Source organism: Colletotrichum jinshuiense, chromosome 7, assembly GCF_051148585.1.
Source record: "Colletotrichum jinshuiense chromosome 7, complete sequence".
NCBI lineage: Eukaryota > Fungi > Ascomycota > Sordariomycetes > Glomerellales > Glomerellaceae > Colletotrichum > Colletotrichum jinshuiense.
Window position 1 is genome coordinate 1,376,722 of NC_139314.1, and position 19,871 is coordinate 1,396,592.

At 50.8% G+C, this 19,871-nt stretch overlaps 8 protein-coding genes across 8 annotated transcripts; 3 read left to right on the forward strand and 5 right to left on the reverse strand.

The window, feature by feature from the left end:
• Positions 1-253: 253 nt before the first annotated feature.
• EsH8_VII_000339 (cytochrome b5-like heme/steroid binding domain-containing protein) lies at positions 254-1,393 on the forward strand (the record flags this gene model as incomplete). Its single annotated transcript, XM_083270472.1, has 1 exon — positions 254-1,393. One exon carries the CDS (start codon positions 254-256, stop codon positions 1,391-1,393), a length of 1,140 nt encoding a protein of 379 aa, XP_083128029.1.
• Positions 1,394-1,580: 187 nt separating this feature from the next.
• On the reverse strand, positions 1,581-4,158 carry EsH8_VII_000340 (uncharacterized protein; the record flags this gene model as incomplete). Its single annotated transcript, XM_083270473.1, has 5 exons — positions 1,581-3,609; positions 3,659-3,810; positions 3,863-3,945; positions 3,999-4,058; positions 4,122-4,158. 5 exons carry the CDS (start codon positions 4,156-4,158, stop codon positions 1,581-1,583), a joined length of 2,361 nt encoding a protein of 786 aa, XP_083128030.1.
• Positions 4,159-4,580: 422 nt separating this feature from the next.
• On the reverse strand, positions 4,581-5,955 carry EsH8_VII_000341 (glycosylphosphatidylinositol-alpha 1,4 mannosyltransferase I; the record flags this gene model as incomplete). The annotated part of the gene is made up of 3 exons (XM_083270474.1): positions 4,581-4,865; positions 4,922-5,192; positions 5,243-5,955. The coding sequence occupies 3 exons, from the start codon at positions 5,953-5,955 to the stop codon at positions 4,581-4,583; spliced, it is 1,269 nt and encodes a 422-aa protein (XP_083128031.1).
• Positions 5,956-6,332: 377 nt separating this feature from the next.
• Positions 6,333-7,205, forward strand: EsH8_VII_000342 (Translin; the record flags this gene model as incomplete). The annotated part of the gene is made up of 3 exons (XM_083270475.1): positions 6,333-6,514; positions 6,567-6,584; positions 6,638-7,205. 3 exons carry the CDS (start codon positions 6,333-6,335, stop codon positions 7,203-7,205), a joined length of 768 nt encoding a protein of 255 aa, XP_083128032.1.
• Positions 7,206-8,116: 911 nt separating this feature from the next.
• On the reverse strand, positions 8,117-8,663 carry EsH8_VII_000343 (uncharacterized protein; the record flags this gene model as incomplete). Its single annotated transcript, XM_083270476.1, has 2 exons — positions 8,117-8,540; positions 8,614-8,663. The coding sequence occupies 2 exons, from the start codon at positions 8,661-8,663 to the stop codon at positions 8,117-8,119; spliced, it is 474 nt and encodes a 157-aa protein (XP_083128033.1).
• Positions 8,664-8,761: 98 nt separating this feature from the next.
• On the reverse strand, positions 8,762-9,063 carry EsH8_VII_000344 (uncharacterized protein; the record flags this gene model as incomplete). Its single annotated transcript, XM_083270477.1, has 2 exons — positions 8,762-8,851; positions 8,917-9,063. 2 exons carry the CDS (start codon positions 9,061-9,063, stop codon positions 8,762-8,764), a joined length of 237 nt encoding a protein of 78 aa, XP_083128034.1.
• A 5,336-nt stretch (positions 9,064-14,399) lies between these two features.
• EsH8_VII_000345 (cytochrome P450) lies at positions 14,400-15,117 on the forward strand (the record flags this gene model as incomplete). The annotated part of the gene is made up of 3 exons (XM_083270478.1): positions 14,400-14,556; positions 14,605-14,972; positions 15,034-15,117. The coding sequence occupies 3 exons, from the start codon at positions 14,400-14,402 to the stop codon at positions 15,115-15,117; spliced, it is 609 nt and encodes a 202-aa protein (XP_083128035.1).
• A 3,365-nt stretch (positions 15,118-18,482) lies between these two features.
• Positions 18,483-19,310, reverse strand: EsH8_VII_000346 (SDR family NAD(P)-dependent oxidoreductase; the record flags this gene model as incomplete). The annotated part of the gene is made up of 1 exon (XM_083270479.1): positions 18,483-19,310. One exon carries the CDS (start codon positions 19,308-19,310, stop codon positions 18,483-18,485), a length of 828 nt encoding a protein of 275 aa, XP_083128036.1.
• Between the last annotated feature and the right edge of the window lie 561 nt (positions 19,311-19,871).

Consider the following 19,871-nt stretch of genomic DNA (forward strand, 5'->3'; position numbering starts at 1 on the left):
GCTCTCCTACTGCCAGCTAAGGATTGGGCCACTCAGCGGCCTCGGAAAGCCGCCTCGACGTTGCAAGCTGACAAAGAATCTTGCGCGGAACAAAGCACCTCGACATCTCCAGCTTTGATGCGCAAAGATTCAGCCTCGACAGAAATTCCCCTTGACCACCGGGCCTGTCCAACCTCCTCCCCGACCGCATCCCGAAACCCCCTTCTCTCCTCCCCCTCCGCGCGGCCACTACGGCCCATCACCGGGCGGCACCATGGGCTACGTCGGCATCTCCCTCATCATCGCCTCCTTCGTCTGGGTCATCGTCGCCCCTCCGCCATGGATACACCCCTTCATGCCGCCCTTCCTCCTCACCTGGCGACTCGCGAGACCCCCGCCCGCCCTGCCGCCGTCCCAGTCGCGGAAAAAGTCCCCGCCGCCGGGAGATGACGCGACGACGAACAGTCATGCACCCGAGCCCTCAACCAGGGAGCGCGACCCAAAGCCCCGCGATGCTCCGCCAACGATCAATTTTCCCGAGGCTCCCGTCACGGCACCGGCGCCGGTACCGGCACCTGCCAACGCCGCCGCCCAAGACCGCGCCGCCATGCCCCCTCCTCCCCCGGTCATCCGCCGCTCGTCTCCGAACCCTTCCCCCCCCGTGATATCCGAGCCCGACGAGCAAACCACACCGAAAGCAAAGCCCTCCTCCCCCGCGGCGCCGGTTCCGTCCTTCAACCTGGAAGAGCCCTCCCAGGCGCCATCGACGACTTCGACCCTCGCCGCCGCTCCGGCCGCTGCCGCCGCCGCCACCGGGCGAGGCAGTATGCCCCCTCCCCCGGTCCGAAACAACATGATGCCGCCCCCTCCAGCACCGCGCGGCCCAGCCCCCCCGCGCCTCGCAGCCTTCCCGGCAATGAACTCCCCCCAGCGCGCCCGCCCCGTCCCAAACCGCGGTCCCGCCGGTTCCTCCTCCCTGGGGTCCTCGCTGGCTCCCCCGCCGACGCACTCCTCCAAGCCCTCCAAGCCGACCCGCAAGGTCATCCTGACGCCCGGCCACTCCCCCCTCGACTGGGCGCGCATCTCCGGCCCCAACGCCGACTTGCGCAATCTGCCTGCCGAGACGCCGTACCTCAAGGTCACGCCCTCCATGCTGAAGAAGATGACGGGCCGCAAGGGCAAGGATGCCTGGATGGCGCTGGGCGGACGCGTCTACAACATCACCCCCTACCTGCCCTACCACCCGGCCGGCGAGCCCGAGTTGCTCCGCGGCGCGGGGCGGGATGGCACGAAGCTGTTTGGGGAGGTCCACCCGTGGGTCAACTACGAGACCATGCTTTCGGCATGTCTCGTCGGGCTGTTGGTTGACGAGGACGAGGGCTCCAAGCCGAGCGCAATGGACGAGATGGACTGATTTCTACGACCTGGGTCACGCGCGATGAACGTGGCTGGAAGGGCAATATATATACTGCGGGAGCAGAGGCTACATTTCAACAGGCCCGGGCCTGAAAGCAAATACCGATAGAGAGATACCCCCCCTTAAATAGAAGAAACGCCAACGGCGAATGCAGTCATACGTCGTCATCGTAATCCTTGTTCCCTCAGCGCCTCCGGCTCCACTTGAACTTGAGCTCGTCGTCGCTGTCGTCGCTGTCTGCGACCTCGACGGCCTTCCGAGTCGCCGCCCTGGGCTTCTTCGCCGGCGGCTCCTGGGCCGGCGCGGGTGCCGCCCTCTTCCCTCGAGTCTGTCTCTGCGACTGACTCTGACTGCTGATTTGCGACTGTGTTGTTGCCGCGCGGGTGCTCCTTGTCAGCGGCGCCGGCGTCGGCTCGGGCTCTGGCTCGGGCTCTGGCCCTGTGTCCGGCATCGCTTCTTCATCGTTGCTGTCATCGCTGATAATAACACGCTGTTGTCTAGTTGCAGGTGCCGGGGCAGCAGGTTCACTCTGATTTGTCCCGCTCTCGTTGCCCTTCTTCTTGCGCTGGCTATCGTCTTCAAGCCAGTAGTCGTCTCCGATGCCAAACTCCTTCGTCTTGACCTGCGTCAGGGACACGATAACCTTTTGTGGGGGCCGTCCCGTGAGCTCGCCTCGTGGTCTGAAGCGCTTGAAGTTTTTACGTCCGTTCCAGCGTGGATCCCATCTGCCGTTCTCAACGTCTTGATCCCGGCTTCTGTCGGCCGCCGGCTGGCGCACTGGCATTTCCTCTACGATATGCAGCCGGCGAATCTCATCAAGGTCAATATCGTCGGGCATATTGGCCAGATCCTCCTTCTCTGCTTTGGCACGGGCCTCTATCTCTTCACGCCGTTGGCGAGCGACATCGAGGACGACAATCTCCTTCTTTACTTTCTTTACTTTTGGTACAGTCTTTGGTTCAGGGGCTTTCGGGGGTTCCGGCGATTTCTGACGGGGAATCGGGTCTTCGCCGGCCGCGATTCGCCGTCGCTTTACTGCTGCAGCGGTAGGGATGATATCCTCCATGTTATTGTCATCATGTGGTGCGGGGCGTTTCCTTTGAGGCCGTCTACTTGTGTCTTGTGATGATTCGGGAATTTCGTCCGGTGGAGGTGCGTCTTGAGAAACGAAGAGCCCGTCATCAGGCTCAGCACTGGCTGAGACGCTCTCAACCACAGGCGGAGGAGCCATGGCTTCCTCATCGTCATCGTCAGCATCGAATCCTGCGAACCGCCGCGTTGCTGTTCTCCGTACCCGGCCTCTGCCGATGGCTGCTTTAGGTGCATACGGTTGCTCTTGAGGTGTATGCTGGGAGTTTGCTGGCTGGTCGACGTCCATTGAGTTAGCGTCTGTGTTTGCGCGCTGTTGGGGCCCTGTGCTTGTCGGCCCTTGAGTGGGGTCGATTTCTAGTGACCGACGTAGAATGCCGGCATTGTTGATGAGAATAGCTTCAAGAAATTCATTCTGCTCGATTGGCCTATGGTCTAGGCGAAGGGAGACCTGAGTGAAGAAGTCGGCATACCAATCCACGGCGTTGCCCTTGTTCGGGGTGAAGCGAACTACGACGACGCCTCGTCCCTCGCTGCCGTCTTCGAATGAACCGAGGCCCTTCTCGCCTGCTTCTGTCTTGACATAGAGGATGAAATCGTCGACGGCGGTCGAATTCGGGTCAACCTCGGTGTAGAGTGCTTTGCCCTTGCCGTTGGTGATTGGCGCCAACAGGTTGTCGAATTGGCCCTTGTCGTAGAATATGAAGGTGTACCCCTCGAAAATCTCACGGCGACTCTCGTTTGGCGCATACGCCGAAGAAGGACGCTCCACAGGCTCGCCGCCTCGAGGTGGCAAATGATCCAACGGTTCTGGCCAGCAACCGTCGAAATCCTGCTCCAGCGCACAGGAGGCCGTAGCATCTCCGTCTTTAGGCGGCGCGGCTGCCGCGATTATCGCATCGACATATGACTCGGCAACAATATACTTTCCGTTGATGAGAGCTTGTAGGCCTTTGGACGTGTTGCGTTTCTTGCTGACCGCGTGCGTCGTTTGTAGAATGTTGTACTCTGCCGTCATCTTCACGTCAAGCTGCTCGAGGTCGGCCCGAAGTCGTAAGAAAGGGTCGGCTTGCATTTCTCGGCTTGAGAAGCTGAACGTCAGCACCACAGGATGCCATTTCAGACTAGTGCATGGTCAGTAAAGGTGCCATGCAATGAAATGGCCCTTCGTACCGGAACAGGTCGGGGCAGCCGCCCATCTTAATCTCCACGGAGGATTCCGTAATCACGTATTTCTCGTCCTTGTATTTGTGTCCATCAACGGTCGTTCCGGTCTTGGTGCCCAGGTCTGTGATTGTCACCGTCGACCGGCTTGAAACATTTTCCTGCGCAGCGAATCAGCGAGCGAAGCATTGCTTTGCCTTAGGCGTGACGTACGCTGTCGCCATCGGGTACGTTATCGACCTCTATCGTCAGGTGTTTGCGCGAGATGGTCTTGTGGGAGATCGCAAGTTGTCCGGCTGCAGACGTCAGCGATGTGGTTGAATGACGGTCGCAAAGAGGGCTCGCATACGTTCCGAAACAGTTCGGCCGAATAAGTATCGCTTTCCAGGCCGGAGCCAAAGTCGCCTGCCTGAGAATTAGTAGCGTTAGTTTGTGTGTCGCATTCGCATGGGTGAGGAATTTTAGGACGTACCCTCGAAGACATTGGCGTCGTTTTCCAAGAGCCACATTGCGGATTGACTTTCTGATCTGCTAGGGCAGGCTGCAGATCTTTGCGCAATGAGATTTCTGGTCGCGGCGCAGAAAGTCGGCCGTCACGGCGGATTGAAGTTGTGGGGAGAAGGTCGGCGGAAGCATCGTGTGCGCGTTCCTAGCATGCGGGAAAGTGACGCCTGGTCACGTGGCCACTTTCCAGGCACCAGCGTCCCACCTCTCTCTTCTAACATTGAGTACTTCTGTTGGCTGTGGGGTGTAATGCAGAGCATGGAGCGGACGAATAATTCATGATTTCAAGCTTTCAGACGCTTGCCAGTTACAAACATCATCACTTCTGTTACGCGGGGGACATCGACGGGGTCGTGCCTGGGGATACTTTCAAACTCGACTTTGAGATTATGCCTATGAACCTATAAATAACAGTGCTATCTGCTTCTTACCGTTTGGCTTTTCTGTTTGCTAGAGTTGAGGTCCCCTCGCTTCCGTCGCTGACTATGATCCCCAGAATCCAGCAGTTGACGAGGAAGAATCCGACCGATGCCATGAACAGGCCCGGAAAGAAGGTGCTGACTCCTAGAAACTCAAGTTGGAAACCCTGATGCAACCACGCAGCCTGGGAAACAACCCACAAGGCCAAGGCGGCCACTCCCAGCTTCGGACTTTTAAGAAACGACGAGTTGGGGAGGTAGATGGGCAGGAAGACCATGTACCACAAGAAGTACTGATGGAACGTCAGTAATAGTCTGCAAGCCTTCATCCCGGATTGTGCATGCTTACCTGGCTCGTGCAGACCTTGTTGAAAGTGACGAAGGCAAAGGTCTGCGCCATCATGGATGTGGCAAGGTCCTTCTTTGCCAGGATGAGCGGGATGAGTACTGTTGAGAGGAGGATCTGCGGAAGAAACGCGACGGACTCTATGCGAATAGTAGAGGTTGATGGAAACGCCGACGTCAGATACAAGAGGATGTTGTATGGGCTGAAGTTGTGTCTATGATCAATTCTAGTGACATGGTGGAAGTAGGTGTGCACCAAGAACGGCGTCCCATAACTGGAAGATTATTAGCAAGGCTCAATGCGGCTGACTTTGGCGGTTCTTACATGAAGAACATGGCGATGTTCAGGCCCATAAAGGTTGCAAGACTGACGACGGCCAGCCTAATCCTCTCGCGGTTCAGGAACTGGGTAACGACCTTGGGGAAGGTCGTTCCCTGAGAACCGCTTGCTCCCTTACGACCGAGTGTTTCATCGTCCATCCACCACACGATAGCCGGCGCGTAGATGAAGGGGTAGATCTTGAAGTGAACTCCGAAGCCAAGTAACAACCCAGCTAGAGTCGTTCGCCTCTCAAGCACGGCCCACAGCAGCGCCATAACCAGCACACCGAGCAGGCCTTCCGAGCTGCCGCGCGTGCTGATAGTCGCGACCATGGGGTTCAAGAGCCAGATGCTGGCGAACTTCAAAGACCTTGCCTGGTCCACGCCCCGGCTTTTCAGGATGCGAACGATCAGGAACCCGGCAAGCAGGTCAGCGATGGCAAAAACCGCTTTTCCGAATGGGAACCATCCATTCCACGCCGTGGGGACAAGCATCCATGCCAGCAGTGGCGTGTACCGATACGTATCGCGATCATAGGGGGAGCGACCATGAGCGGTGAAGCGGGCGGCATCGGTGAAGACCAGGTAATCGATGTCAGTATATTTGACGGCCGAGTTTGCGTCCTGCCAGAGGCCGTAATAGAGCATGGCAACGCGGAGGAGTGCGGCGGCGCCGAAGAGCGGCACGGGCCGGAAGAGGGCGTCAAGGCCGGCCATTTTGACAATTGAGACTCTAACCAAGACTTGGTGAGTTGTTTACCTAGTTAGACCCTGAATGAGTTGGACAGTCCAAGTTGCCATCGAGACTCCTTTCGCACTCAATACTTTCAAACAAAAACGATGAGTTTCTGGTCTCGAGCATCACACCCCCCATCTTGCCATGATGGGAAATTTGAGTGACGTGGGCACAACTGGCGAGCCCCTGGGGGTTGCTGTACTGGACCCACACCCTGGGGTGTTTCAACCACATACCCCACTAAATTCAATTCTGACCCTGACCACACAGCAACATCCCTCACTGACTTCATCAAGGCTCTCTCACTCACTACCGACTTTCACCACTCACCAAAACCCGCCTATCACACGAAATCGGGATGTCTAAGCGCGACCGTGACGGAAATATGCGGTCTAATGAGCCCAAGCAGAAGCCGGCGGCGCCCGAGTCGCAGTTCACCCCCATGTTCATGAAGTTCCGCGACGAGCTGGACCAGCACCACGATCGGAGAGAGCGCGTCGTGAAGGCTTCAAGAGATGTTACTGCCTTGAGCAAGAAGATGTGGGACCGCAATATCCAGCACCACCCCGGACTTGGCTAACATTGAGAGCAGCATTTTCACTTGCCAAAGGTGATTCATCATCCTTGCTGGTACCCTGGGGCCTGTTGCTAACACCCCAATAGAGTCAACAAGCTGGGCGACCTTCCTAACTTTGCCAAGAAGGAGATCGCCACACGCATGGAAGAGATCAAGAACCAACTCACCGCCATCGAGGGCGACATTCAAGGCGTCAACCGCTATCGCTATGCCCACTCCCTTCGCTGCCTGGAGGAACTTGTGGAAGCCCTTTCTTTCTCCCACTACCTCCGAACCCAGACCCTAATCAGTCCCGACGAAACCGCGGCAGCTGTACCTGCAAACGTCTCAATCACAGAGAACGACTACATGTACGGCCTCTTCGACCTGTTTGGCGAGATGATGCGCTTCGCCACCGTCACGACTGCCCAAACTGGCCAGCTGGCTGGCATAGAAGGCCGCAACATCCTGATGGATATCCATGAGCTTAGCAGTTGCTTTGAGATCCTCCCGGAGATTCCGACAAAGGACTTTAGGGGAAAGATGGAGGTCATGCGGACATCGGTGCGGAAGGTGGAGAGGCTGGGCTATGGATTGGCCATCCGGGGAACGGAACGGCCTAAGGGCTGGGTGCCGGACATGAAGGAGGACTTTAATCCTTCTTCGTTGGAATGATGCCATTTTTATAGCGCGTTGTGAGGCAAATAAGGATCCGTGCATCGCAAGCATCAAAATAGTAAACTGGGAGGAACACTATTCTACAACAGATTGACGATAGACACGGCTTTCACTGTCCGCCTATTTGAGAGTGTCTCACAGCCAGACACTGGCAGACTTGCCGCAAGCCTTAGCTTTGGTGAAATAAATAAAAAAGTTTTTTTTTTGCAAGTATGCACTTCGACTTACCTTCATTTTCTTTTCATGTTCGACTTGTCCGAACCAGTGATAATACACCGGCAGTGTCTCAAGTAATCCGCTACTCTTTTTCCAGCTGCTATTCTGCTCTAAATTTTTAGAAGCCTTTCTGCATTTCGCCCTCAACTCTTTGCTAATACTCAAAACAACTTTTCAAGTTTGCAACCTAGTCCCTTCTGCTGCTGGCGACAGATTTCCGAAAAATGGATGTTACCTGCAGGCGCAGGAGTGTTTGCCAATTCCAATTTTATAGCTTGATTGAGTGGTTTCTTGTGATTCATCTGAGAAAAACAACATGGGGGCTACCGGGCTTGCCTTGGGTGATTTGTCATGGTCTACACACATCTGCAGAAAAATAGGCACTCAACTTTATTTCACCAAACTGTCTAAAGGAAACGAATAATCACTCCAAAAAAGCGAGTTAAAAAGCCTCGGAACCAAGTGAAGATACATAGAAGGTAAGCTATCTGACACAATCAAACCCACAAAGTCGTCCTACGAGGAGATCAGAGGTACCGCCCCAAATCGAATAATCCTGCTCCCGGCTGTTCACACGCGATTCGCTGTCAGGTCTCAGTTGCTCGCCGTTTATGCTTCTGTAGGCTTTCTGCCATACATTGACCAGCTGGCGAATGTTAGTGATGATTCATCTTACGTTAAAAAGCATTTGCTTACATCGGGGTGTATTGATGAATGCGGGGATCTCTCATCTCGTTGCGCACCTGCGTCGCAAAAACGCCAACCTCCTCTTTACTCCAACCGTGAGCTCTTGTGAAAGGGGCCATGATGAAACCCTCAATTTCAGCTGAGAAATTGTCTAGGTTCCAGTAGCCGAGCTGTTTGTGTTTCTGATCTTTAGGCCACGGGTTGGACGGCCATTTGAACATCTGCACATGGACGTCTACAAACCCAACTTCAGCCAACACATCTGCTAAGGCCCGTATATCCTGGAACGGGTGGTTGAGTTTAGCTGCAGCCTCCTCCCATAAACGCACAAATTGAACGATCGCGTGTTCATCTTTGAGAGTGTCGTCGTCACACATAGGCTTCAGCTCCCCTTCGGTCAATTCGAAATACCCATTAGGGTTTAGATGGCTAGCAATACCACATGATTAGTGTTGTGCATTAATGAGAGAACATTGGAACTTGAAATCAAGATGAAACTGACTCATAGCAATTCTGGATGTGCTTCTTCCAGTTGCTGATTGCGCCATTCATCATTCGGCTGTGAATGTAGTCGAAGGGTCGTGAATACGTCCATGGTTCCTCAATATCATCAATTTCGAATTTGACATTTGGTGGTGTACTGGAACAGGTTATTCCTCGGCATCTATATAGTAAGAAATTGGGTCTAGAGATTGCTCATACAATGCTGGCTGGATAGCTGAAAGGTCGACACCGAGGACCTGATTTGATTTTGAGATGTGAGCAGGCAACGCGTTGTCTTCGAGAGAAACAACCTCTTACATACCTCAGCCTCAGGGTGTTCATCTGCAAAGTCCATTGCCCAGATGCCAGATCCGGTACCGATGTCAAGAACACGTCCCGCCTTGATATTGGCGTCCTTAGAATTAGGCGGGGCTGTTCCTAGCTGACCATCGAAGGTAAGTAGAAGCATGTGGTGTTGTATGTCTGCTCAATAGCAAAATATCAGATGAGGTGCAGGTTGAAGTTTGAATATTCATAAAAAAGGCATACCAAGACGGTTATTTTCCCTCTCATCATTTGGCCAAAGGTATTCTATGGTTTTTAAGTAATGTTATGCATGACCTAGAAACTGCTGACGTACTGCCATCCTTATATCTGTGGTACGTTCGTCCATTTTCGATTCGATACGACAGAACGGAGTCATTTAAGCTGAACGTTGAAGAACCAATACTCTAAATAACATTTAGTCAGATGGACTTCGCCGCAGAGAACATGCTTGGAGGAGTAAATTGAAGCTGTACATACCTCGACTCTTTCAGAGGAGCTGTCGTCCTCAGGCTATGAAAGGAACAATAAAAAAGTCAGATTATGTTACCACATTCACCTTTGCCATCGAATTGCGGTACCTCTTCGGAAACAAGAGCAGTCTCAATATTGGTCGTGGGGTTGGGTCGCTCTGCAGCTCCTGTACTGATTTGACCATGTAGTGCTACTACTGCCGCGGAAGGTGACGTATTGTTGGCCTCAGAAGTCATGATTGCAGGAAAAGTAATAGTCTGGGTTACCCAAAGTAAGATGATAGATGCGGCAGAGACTGTATGCCTCTCGATTCAAATCCCATGAAAGCCAACGAAAGAAGACGGACGTGCCACCAGTCTTGCACAGAGCACCATTTAAATGATTGAAATGAAACAAATCCCTGAGATTACCCCTCTCCTTGGCCAAGACGGATATGCATGTTCGCGGCCAACATGCCTTTTTGGCAGCCATGGTTGCGGCCAGTATGCCACTCGAAGCCATGCCCGTGGGGACATTCCATAAAAGGGAAGCCACATATTGTACCCATGAGATTGAAGCGGGTGACCGGGAAGTGGGCCTCTTGCAATACCTAGACTCGCCTTATGGTATTTTATAACTGGTTACCACTCCCCCGGAACGGTTCTGACTTTGATGAGAAGCCAACATCATCTATTTGTCCAGTGCAACTCGATTGTGACCCTGGGTCAGGCGCTAAGGGCAGTCCACCCGTTGGTTGTTCGCCCACAGTTGCGGGGCAGCAGTACCAGGATAAAGTATTGTTGCAGGGGCGTCTTGGGCTCCAACATTATGGCAGGTGATACGTGAAGTGAAAAGAGGGTAGCAGTATCGGTTCATGTAAGGATAGTGAGATGAGGAAACGTAAAGTCAACAGACATTAGTAAAGCTATTCTTGGCGTAGAAGATTGGGTTTTTGTTTACTAACACCAAATGTGTAAAATCTACGATGTTCTCCTGGAACCATGAATAAACATACCTATCACGAACACGGGTAGCAGGATTCTTAGTCTAGTGTTGGCGGCTTGTAAATGTATTTAGCTCATGCTATTGATTCCAATCATCCCGGATTACACGACCAGAAGTCAGCGAGTGATCCAATCGCATCGTATGAACTAGTAGTCGAAACGTTCGCAAGATAATAATGCACATTGAGATTTTCCTTTCGAAGAATGTGCGAGTTTCATGAGCGTAGAGCTCACAAAAGTAGCTATTAGTACGAAAAGCCGAGAAATCGGCCATGAAAAGCGTAAAATAGGCGCAAATTTGTATATGGTTTACTCGCGGGATTATAAGTACTAATAATCCCAGTCATAAAGAGCGAATGGCTTATTGTCACACGTCTGCCCCTATTGGAGGACAGCCATGTTTCATTCAGCTTCGCCACACACGTTCGAGCAACTCCTCGTGACAGGACATATATGGGTGGACAACCAACCCTATGATGGATTGATTTAATACACTCATATTTAACTTTAGTTCCGATCATGTACGTGTGAGTCCGATGTCGTGGACGGCAGCATCGCTGACCACACTTCCCGCAGTGCTTGATCTCGGCCTGAACCAAGATATATGGGCGGTACCCGTCAAAACCACTGCTCAAAGATTGCTTACGAGTTTATATCAATCCTCGGAGATCTTCAATGACTCCACTCCGTCATATGTCCAGTTAAATCTCATTCTCTGCATGATGACTTCGGGAGAGACCTTGGCTGCAGCAATCCGGGAGTTTAACTGAACCTGAGAAGCCCGGGGACGTCTTGCATCGTCCCAAGTTTTCAAGATTTCAGGAAGATCCGCCTTCGTAACTTCGGTACGTAGCAAAAGTTTGAAGGCTTCCGCATCTTCCAATGCTTGGTTAGCCCCTTGACCCTGATACGGAACCATGGGATGAGCCGCATCGCCTATGAGCGCTACTACGCCCTTTGTATAAGTAGGCAGTGGGTCTGCATCACGCAACTGGTAGAGCTTGACTCCCTGAAGTATCCTATACTCCTATATTAGCCCATAGTATGAAATATCATAGACTAAGAGCCGCTGGGATTTGTGAGTTGTTACCTACCCCATAACTATGTGAAGCCATGATGGAAAGTCTGCAAAGTGCTCAATCATCTCTTCAACATCACCCTCTTTTGTCCATGAATCTTCGGCTTTATGGCGCAACATTGTGTCTGGAACAGCGCAAGCAAAGTTTATAACCTCCTGGTTTCGGCATGGATACACGACAACGTTTCTGTTCGATCCATCTGCAGCTATCAGCGATGACAAGAAAGTGCCATTGTCGGTGTTTAGTATGTCTGGAATTCCGCCAAGAATTTCTGCCACAACAGATCGAGGAAGTGTGAATCTGTAAAGTGAGAGATTTGCTGGTGTCGGCGGTGGATAATCTAGACCGAGAACGGCGGCGCGGACCGTTGAGTGGATGCCATCTGCACCTGTACGCAAGACTGTAAGGATGCAGAAACGAAGAAGACCAATATAAACACATACCAATAATAAAGTCTGCCTCCACCTGTGAACCGTCCTCGAAGAAAACTGTTCCGGTATCTGCATTCACTTTTTCGACGCGCGAACCGTAAATAATCTTGGCTGGTTTGCTCGAGATGCTCGGGTCATGACCCATCGCTGCTTCTAGCAGAGCATTTTTCAGATCTTGGCGATGAACCATCCACCAGTCAGAGCCAAAGGCTTTGCCACAGTCTATCTTTGACTCTTTTAGTAACGTGCCAGACTGGTCATAGACTCTGAAGCCGCTAGAGATCACAGCTTTCACTCGTTCTTGGCTTAGTCCCAATGCCATCGCCATCTTTGACCCGTTAGGACCGAGGCCGACGGCTGCTCCAGCCTCCGATACCCTGGGGTCATTGGCCTCATAGATCGTAACCTCATGAGCCTCTCGGAGAATGCGTGCCGCGGCAAGTCCCGCTATGCCGCCACCAATGATAGCAACACGAAGGGAGGCGGGTTTAGTCATTTTGCTTGTTTGAAGACGAGGTTTCCGAGTTGTATTGTCGTGATACCGTTTGAATCGTTGGGATGGTTGTTTGATTCGATGTCACATTTGTACTATTTGAATGCTGGCGCATCAAGCAAGGGAGATTTGATATCAAGTGTTTGCTCCTCGACTTATAGCACGCAACTAGACCCGAAAAATCCGGTAACTACCCCATTTCTTGAACAGAGCATCAAGCAAAGATACCTTGTCTTGCTATCTTAACCCGTGCACGCTGCAGGTCGAAATTGATCTAGTATACCCAACGTCGGACGGCCGGGTTTAAGGCGGTCCTCACGGAACCAATCCTCTATATTTCGGATTCCGGAAACCGGAAAATACATATTTTTGAGGTCTAGGTAGACCAATCGGCCTTTTTATGTTGGATAAGCATAAGTTCCGAAGACCCGCTCTCGTTTCAGATCTCCGCTAGATGTGCGGGTATCGTCGATACTTCCTTTTGGCGTAGTCTCTAAGTGGAAAGATTTTCTACGTTGATGACAGTCTTGTCTTCCAAGAACAAGGAGAAAGAACCAATGAAACGATTAGCGTATCCAAATCTATGGGCCATCAACGGGCGCCGAATGGTGTCCGGAAATTCAACGTTCGGACTACGCTTCAGTGATGTTCACTGACAAGGACAACCGTGATCCCGTCAACGACCAATATCTCACAAGTCTGTCCAGTCTTAAATATTCAGCGCATCACGGAATTTAGATTTTGGCAATACAACCCTCAGAGTTCATAAGCATTTATTCTGCGTCAATTCATCATGTCTCTTGAAACTCTAATGGGCTATCAGCTAGGCTGGCCTGAGCCAGCCAGGACACCCTGGGCTTGGATTTTGCTAGGCGCCATAGCCGCAGTATTGGTCTTTCGCCATTCCACGTCCAACATACCCAATGTACCCCTCATCGGATTCGGCGTCAAAGATGCCAAGAAACGCAAAGCGCAGTACAGTTTCAATGCCCCCGGAATCATTCAGGAAGGATACGAGAAAGTTAGTTTTGAACATATTCTGAAGGTAACAACTGCTAATACAATCATCAGTTCAAAGGCAAAATATTTGGTGTCGACACTGCCGATGGTATTTTTGATTTCCCAAACACACGTTGATCCACACTTTGACCGGCAATCAATAGGCATCAAACTGGTCATTCCTCATCAATATGTGGAAGAAATTTCAAAAGAGCCAGGTCTCAGTTTTCAGGTTTCACTCGATGAGGTGAGCTCCCATCTTAACTTCAGTCATCATTTGCCGGCTAATGGGAACGAGGATTTGCTGATCGACTACACATACACGGGTGGCTTGAAGCCATTCGCTTTGTCCACATTCAAGAAGGAAGTCACACCTAACCTGCGTGAGTGACTGGACTCTATGCGAATAGATGCAACTTCCCACTGATATTTTTTAATGGATAGCGAAGTTCATCCCCGACTTTATAACTTTGATTAGTGGTTATATTCCGGATGCGTTGGGAAATGAGAAAGGCAAGTCCTAAACATCCCCCTTAATTTTGATTGCATCCTGCGGCTAATATTGACTAGAATGGACACCGGTCACAATTTATCCAAAAATGCTTCGCCTTCTTGGAATCCTCACAGCGAGGGTAATGGTTGACAGTGATGCAGCTCACAATGAGACATGGATCACTTTGACGACCGAGTACCTCCATTCTGCTGTCTCATATGCCCATGAACTTAAGTTCTGGCCTCGTCTCATGAGACCTCTAATTCACAGGTTCCTACCCCAATACACCGAGATTCAGAGACAGTTGAATCAGGGGAGATCAATCTTAGTCGAAGCAATTAAGAGTTTTAACGATCGCGAGAGGAACGAAGTCCCGGAGCCTCAGCCAAAAAGTGTACTATATCATATGTCTCGTAAGGCAACAGGAACATCTCCGGCGGTTATCGACATGCACCTCAAGGAACAAATGAATCTTGCAGTGGGAGGAATTCATACTACATCAGCCGTTCTCACACAAACATTGTTTGAAATGGCCGCTCATTCAGAGTATATTCCTGAGCTTAGAAAGGAGGTCATTGAAACACTAGCGAGGTTTGACGGCATCCTTTCTAAGGCTGCGCTGTGGGATATGCACAAATTGGACAGCTTCATCAGGGAAACTCACAGACTCAATTCACCTAACTTGAGTAAGTTTTCCTTTCTCAGCTGAAGTAATAGAAACCAATACATTGCAGCTACTCTACAACGGCGTGCGACTAAGGACGTCACTCTTTCCGATGGGTTCTTTATTCCCAAGGGCACAATGCTTGAGCTCCCTACATTCGCTATCCACCGCGATAGTTATTTCTACGACAATGCCACTAAGTTTGACGGTTTTAGATTCCTCAGAAAACGCCAAGAGGATGAAGAAAACGGTGGCAAGCATCATTACGTTAGCACTCGGAAAGATATGTTGGGATGGGGATACGGCAAGACAGCTTGCCCTGGTCGCTTTCTTGCTGACATCGAGATCAAACTGGCTATCTCATTCTTCTTGATAAACTACGATATCAAGAACCCGGAAGGCCAAGGCAGACACAAGCATGTGCACTTCGAAAACCAGGTCTGTCTTAGTCATCGGCAAAGAGGTGCAGAGGCATGTTCGTGACTGACGGTGAAACCAGGTGTTCCCAGATCCAGTCAGCCCAGTTTTGGTCAGAAAGATTCAGAAAGGCGACATTGACGTCAATGGCCGTATCCGCGACTGAGAGTCTCAACCTTCACGGTACGGCCCTGGATTAGACAGCGCATCACCTCTCTAATGCGAAATTATTTCCCATTTTTGTCCATTCTTACACAGTTTCATATACTCGTAACGTTGTACGAAAGGGTGCAAAATGACTTGAGGTGCAGGCTCAAAGCACGGTACACAGTGGGATGAGGATGGGATTTACGACTGATTAGTTCGTTAATTAGCTCCACCTAAACATTGTATTTTCCCTGTCCATTGAGCGTGCAATTTTTTGAATGGGCAGTGCCGCGATGATGCTCTCGCCAAGGGACCGGAGGCCGAAGGTCGCGACTCCGATGTCACAGACCAGCACGACCCGCTCGGATCAGCGTAGTTCAACAAGCATGAATCTGAGACTATGCCTTTTTTTTCCGTCCGAGTTCCGGCGAAGAACTTTTGCGGAGGTTGGATGTCCTTCGCCCTGCCTTGATCACTCCACTCCACTCAGCCACATCTCTCTCTATCCCTTTCTCCATGCCGTCATCGCCCATTTTTGCCCCAAACGTCCAAAAACGAAGATTCTTCCGGCAGCTCCGAGCTGGAAAGGATCCAGGACCTAGCAAAGTTTCCGACGAACGACGATAGATGCCGACAGGATGATTGAAGGGGTCGTACCCAAAAACCGTGCTGTGGGTCGTCGTCCTTGAATCACATTGCAAACCTATGGTGCTAACTTCAGCCCACAGTGTGATCTCTGTTTTTCGAAAAAGGTAAGCCTGAGCCGTGGCGGCTTGAATTGGTAGTGGCTTGGCTTACCAATATCAACTTACAACAGATCAAGTGCGATAGAGATGACCCATGTGCCAACTGCCTCGCGGCATCTACAGAGTGTCTGCGACAACGACCTAGGCGGAGGGTCAAAAACACAGCTCATGATAGGTATTATCTGAAGCTCTTACCATGAATCCCTCCCAGTCCACTCCAAAAACAAGGGAGAACGGAGGGCACATGTGTTTCTGCTGGAAATTGACTTAGTATACGTACTCACCACTTGTGCTCGAACAGTCACATAAGCTCCACTTCTAGGCGACACCTAACACCAAGACCAACCAGCACAAGCTCAACAAGAGCTGCGCGAGACACTGCGAGTGTTACAACGGGACTTCAACAGTCGACCACAGCTAGAAGTGCAGAGTCTGAAAATCAAAACACTCCGGATTCACGCCATTTCAGGGGCTCATTTTCATCATCCGTGATTGAGAAAGATCCAGCTACAACACAAGCTCAGGATCACATTGAATCTGAACTACAGACAAGAGCGGGATTGGACGGAGGACGACGAGAAATATTGAAGACCGCCCTGGCCTTTGCGACGCAAGCAACCTGTCATTCTGCACCGGTAGATCCCGAAGATGTTGGGACCATCGACGACAACTTACCTGAAGAGACTTTTTACCCCTCAGCAGAGACCCTGTACTTCATTCTCAACAGTACGTACATGGGTTTTAGCCAGAAGTCATGAGATAATTATTGACGCAATACCAGGCCCGCGCAAAAGTGTCGGCCTATCTTTCATTTTGGACATAGGATCTTTAATCTCTGTGCAGAGTCTGGAGAAACAAGCATTCGATCTGATCGAGGGCAGGGTTTCCGGCGCAACTCGGCTTCATTATATGGTGAACGTTAACTTCGTCGCTTGGATGTACCTAGGCGCATGCATTTCCAAAAAGTTGGGGGCAACCATGCAACGTAATCTACTAAAGAAACGACAACAGTACGAAAGTAACCTCAACATTTATTTACATCGCATTGGAGTTCTTGATACACCGAGTTTGCCTTTGTTACAAGCCTTACTCTCAGGGGTAAGCAGCCAATGATTTGGTTTCAGGATTTTGACACTAAGAGTTTGTAGGCCATGTTTATGTTACTTTCGGGAAAGCTCGAGAAGTGTTGGCAACTGAGCACTACCGCCTCTCGAGTATGCATGGCCCTTGGCGGGGCTGGTATGATCGATCCACAGACTATGGGAGCAAACGAATTGCAGGAGACTCGCTACACCATATCAATCTGTTACATGTTCGACAAAGCACTAGCTCTGAGCATGAACCGGTCTACCTTCCTTCAAGACCTTGAAATAAATCCTGCAGAACTGGTGCCTTCAGATCCAAAAAGGCCATACACGTCACTCATCCACGTGTTCTTGCAACTGGCCGAAGTTCAAGATAGTATCACCTACAGTCAGCGAAAGCGTACGAGCTCCAAGGACCTCATAGACACAGTTCAAAGTCTCCAGAATAAGATGTGGAAGATTAAAGATACTATTAGAGAGGTGAGTTTCCGGATGAACCTGTCTTCATGTGGTATATGCTTATCGAGTCCAGTTTCAGACCCAATCCATACATATGGACGAGAGATATTTCAGAGCTGAGTGGATGGGCGTAGATTTTGCGTATTATTCTGTAATGACTTCCATATTTAAGCTCCATCCGTATCTTGTGGAGGACTGTGGGCTGCACCAGCAATTACTTGGATATGCCCGTACTTCATTAAGCTCGCTCCAGGAGATGTTGACCGACGCCAAATCCTTGGTTGACTTCCACACCTTCAGCACTTCTGTATCATGGTGAGTAAGCCCATATGACTCTGATGAGTACTCTACTGATTTGCTTCAGGCTCGTTCTTTTTTACCCACTTTACCCATTCTTCGTCCTATTCACTCACGCTGTAAATGCGTCCAGTATCCAGGACTTCGAGCTCCTCTCAGGCATTACGACGAGTCTTCGGGACTTTGCGGGTCAGAATTCGGCTCTTTTGGGCGTTCAGCGACTTTTTGAAGTTTTCAATTCGTTGTGTCGACCGATCTTTGAGAAGGAGAATGGAGTCAAGGATGCACGACCATCTACGAGGCTTGAGGAAGGAGACCCTCGTACGTCGCTGAAGAGTTCTCAGACACAACAGCAACATCAAGTGAATATGTCCAGAGATCCAGGTCCTCTATGGACGAATCCCTTCCATACAATAGCGGAGGATGGAATTATTCCTCTGATAAATGGAACTCGTGCTTCCGACTCCGCTCCTATTGGTGAATCGATAACAGTGGGAGAACACGGTTTGCTGGAAGAAGATGGCTTACTGGCAGAGTTATATAGTATGCAGCCATCCATTGAGTGGATTGATGGGGTTTGGCATCCATGAATAGGCCGTATAAAATACAGGATTTTATCTAGCATAGATGTAGAAATGGAAGATGAGTGAAAGGAACAAACTACCATTCACGTCAACCTTGTTGAAGGCAAAAAAGGTGGTCAAGTTTCCCAATTGAAACTATTCATCCATATACCTAAAATCTCACGTTCGTGTTCCCAGCCAAGACATTCATAATGCCAATGTCTTGATGACCAATTAATCGAAGAACATGCCACCAGACACATTGATGCTAGCGCCGTTTATCCAGCTAGCTCTCTCCTCCGCGAGAAATGCGACAGCAAGAGCAACGTCCTCGGGAAGCCCAACCCACCCATCAATCGGAGTACGAGCATCAAATATCTGCGTCAGGAATGCACCTCCCATCTTTTGTAGCTCACCGAGGAACTGCGGCGTCTTAACAATGCCCGGAGACACCGCGTTCACGGTGCATCCATACGTCGGCGGCAGTTCCTTGGCGAGACAGCGCGTGAGCGTAGCAATAGCGCCCTTGCTTGTTGCGTAGGCCGTCTGCAGCAGCTCCGGCTGCGTCGCGACTGCGGAGGTGATGTTGATAATTCTGCCGCCACCACCCTCTGACTTGGGCGGGAAGTGAGGCGCTGCTGCCTGTGACACGAGGAAGGCTCCGCGGACGTTGGTGTTCATCGAATCGTCCCACAACTCCACCGTCGTCTCCTCGATCTTCGCAAGAGTAGCCTTGGCGGCATTATTAACGACGATGTCAATCTTGCCAAAGCGTTCAACGGATGCTTGTACAAGGGCTGCGGGGCCATCTTTCGTGGATATGTCGGCTTGCACAGCGATCCAGGGGCTTGTTAGATTTTTCCCAAATTCGTTAGCGGCGTCTGCCAATTCTGGCCAGCCGTAGTTGATCACGATCGAAGCGCCCCGGACTGAGAGCTCCTTCACTACGGCAGCGCCGATGCCAGAAGTGGAACCGGTTACAAGAGCTACCTTGCCAGTCAGGGCGTTGGGGCTGGCATCTCTGGGAGGGTTGATTCTCTTGCGGCTTGCGATGGCCTCCATTATTGAGGAATTGTATGTTTTGGTTCTACAGGCGATGAAGATGTAAAATGTCGGGGGTAAAGAAGGACTATTTGCTCGTCGTATTTGATTCTGCAGAAAACCAACGAGGAAGAGTTGTTGTCCTTTTAGAGCAGTGGCACTTCGTAAATATATCCCCAGTTGAAGATTCATAAAACCAGGCTCTACCCAGCGTACTCACTCCTTTACCTGTCACACATATTCACATATACGATAAACTTCCATTCACAGGGTTAGTGCTGGTCAATATACACAAATGAGACGCTGCATTTGCCCTCTGAACTCTCAGATGCATACATGAGCAAAGATTCTGGGGCTGGTCGCAAAGGCCGCTGCCAAGGCCGCATTCAATCTGTAACCACCTCCCGGGAAACCTACTCAATTTCCGTCACCCTGCTGGTTAAAATATCCAAGCCTAACTAATTCGGAAGGTTGAGTACCACTTGTTTTTGACGTATTGCGCCGGCATTGGCTGGACAGCTCTCGGATTTCGGCCGGAATTGGTGCAAGCGAACTTTCCGAGCGATTCTTTCCGCAACAATG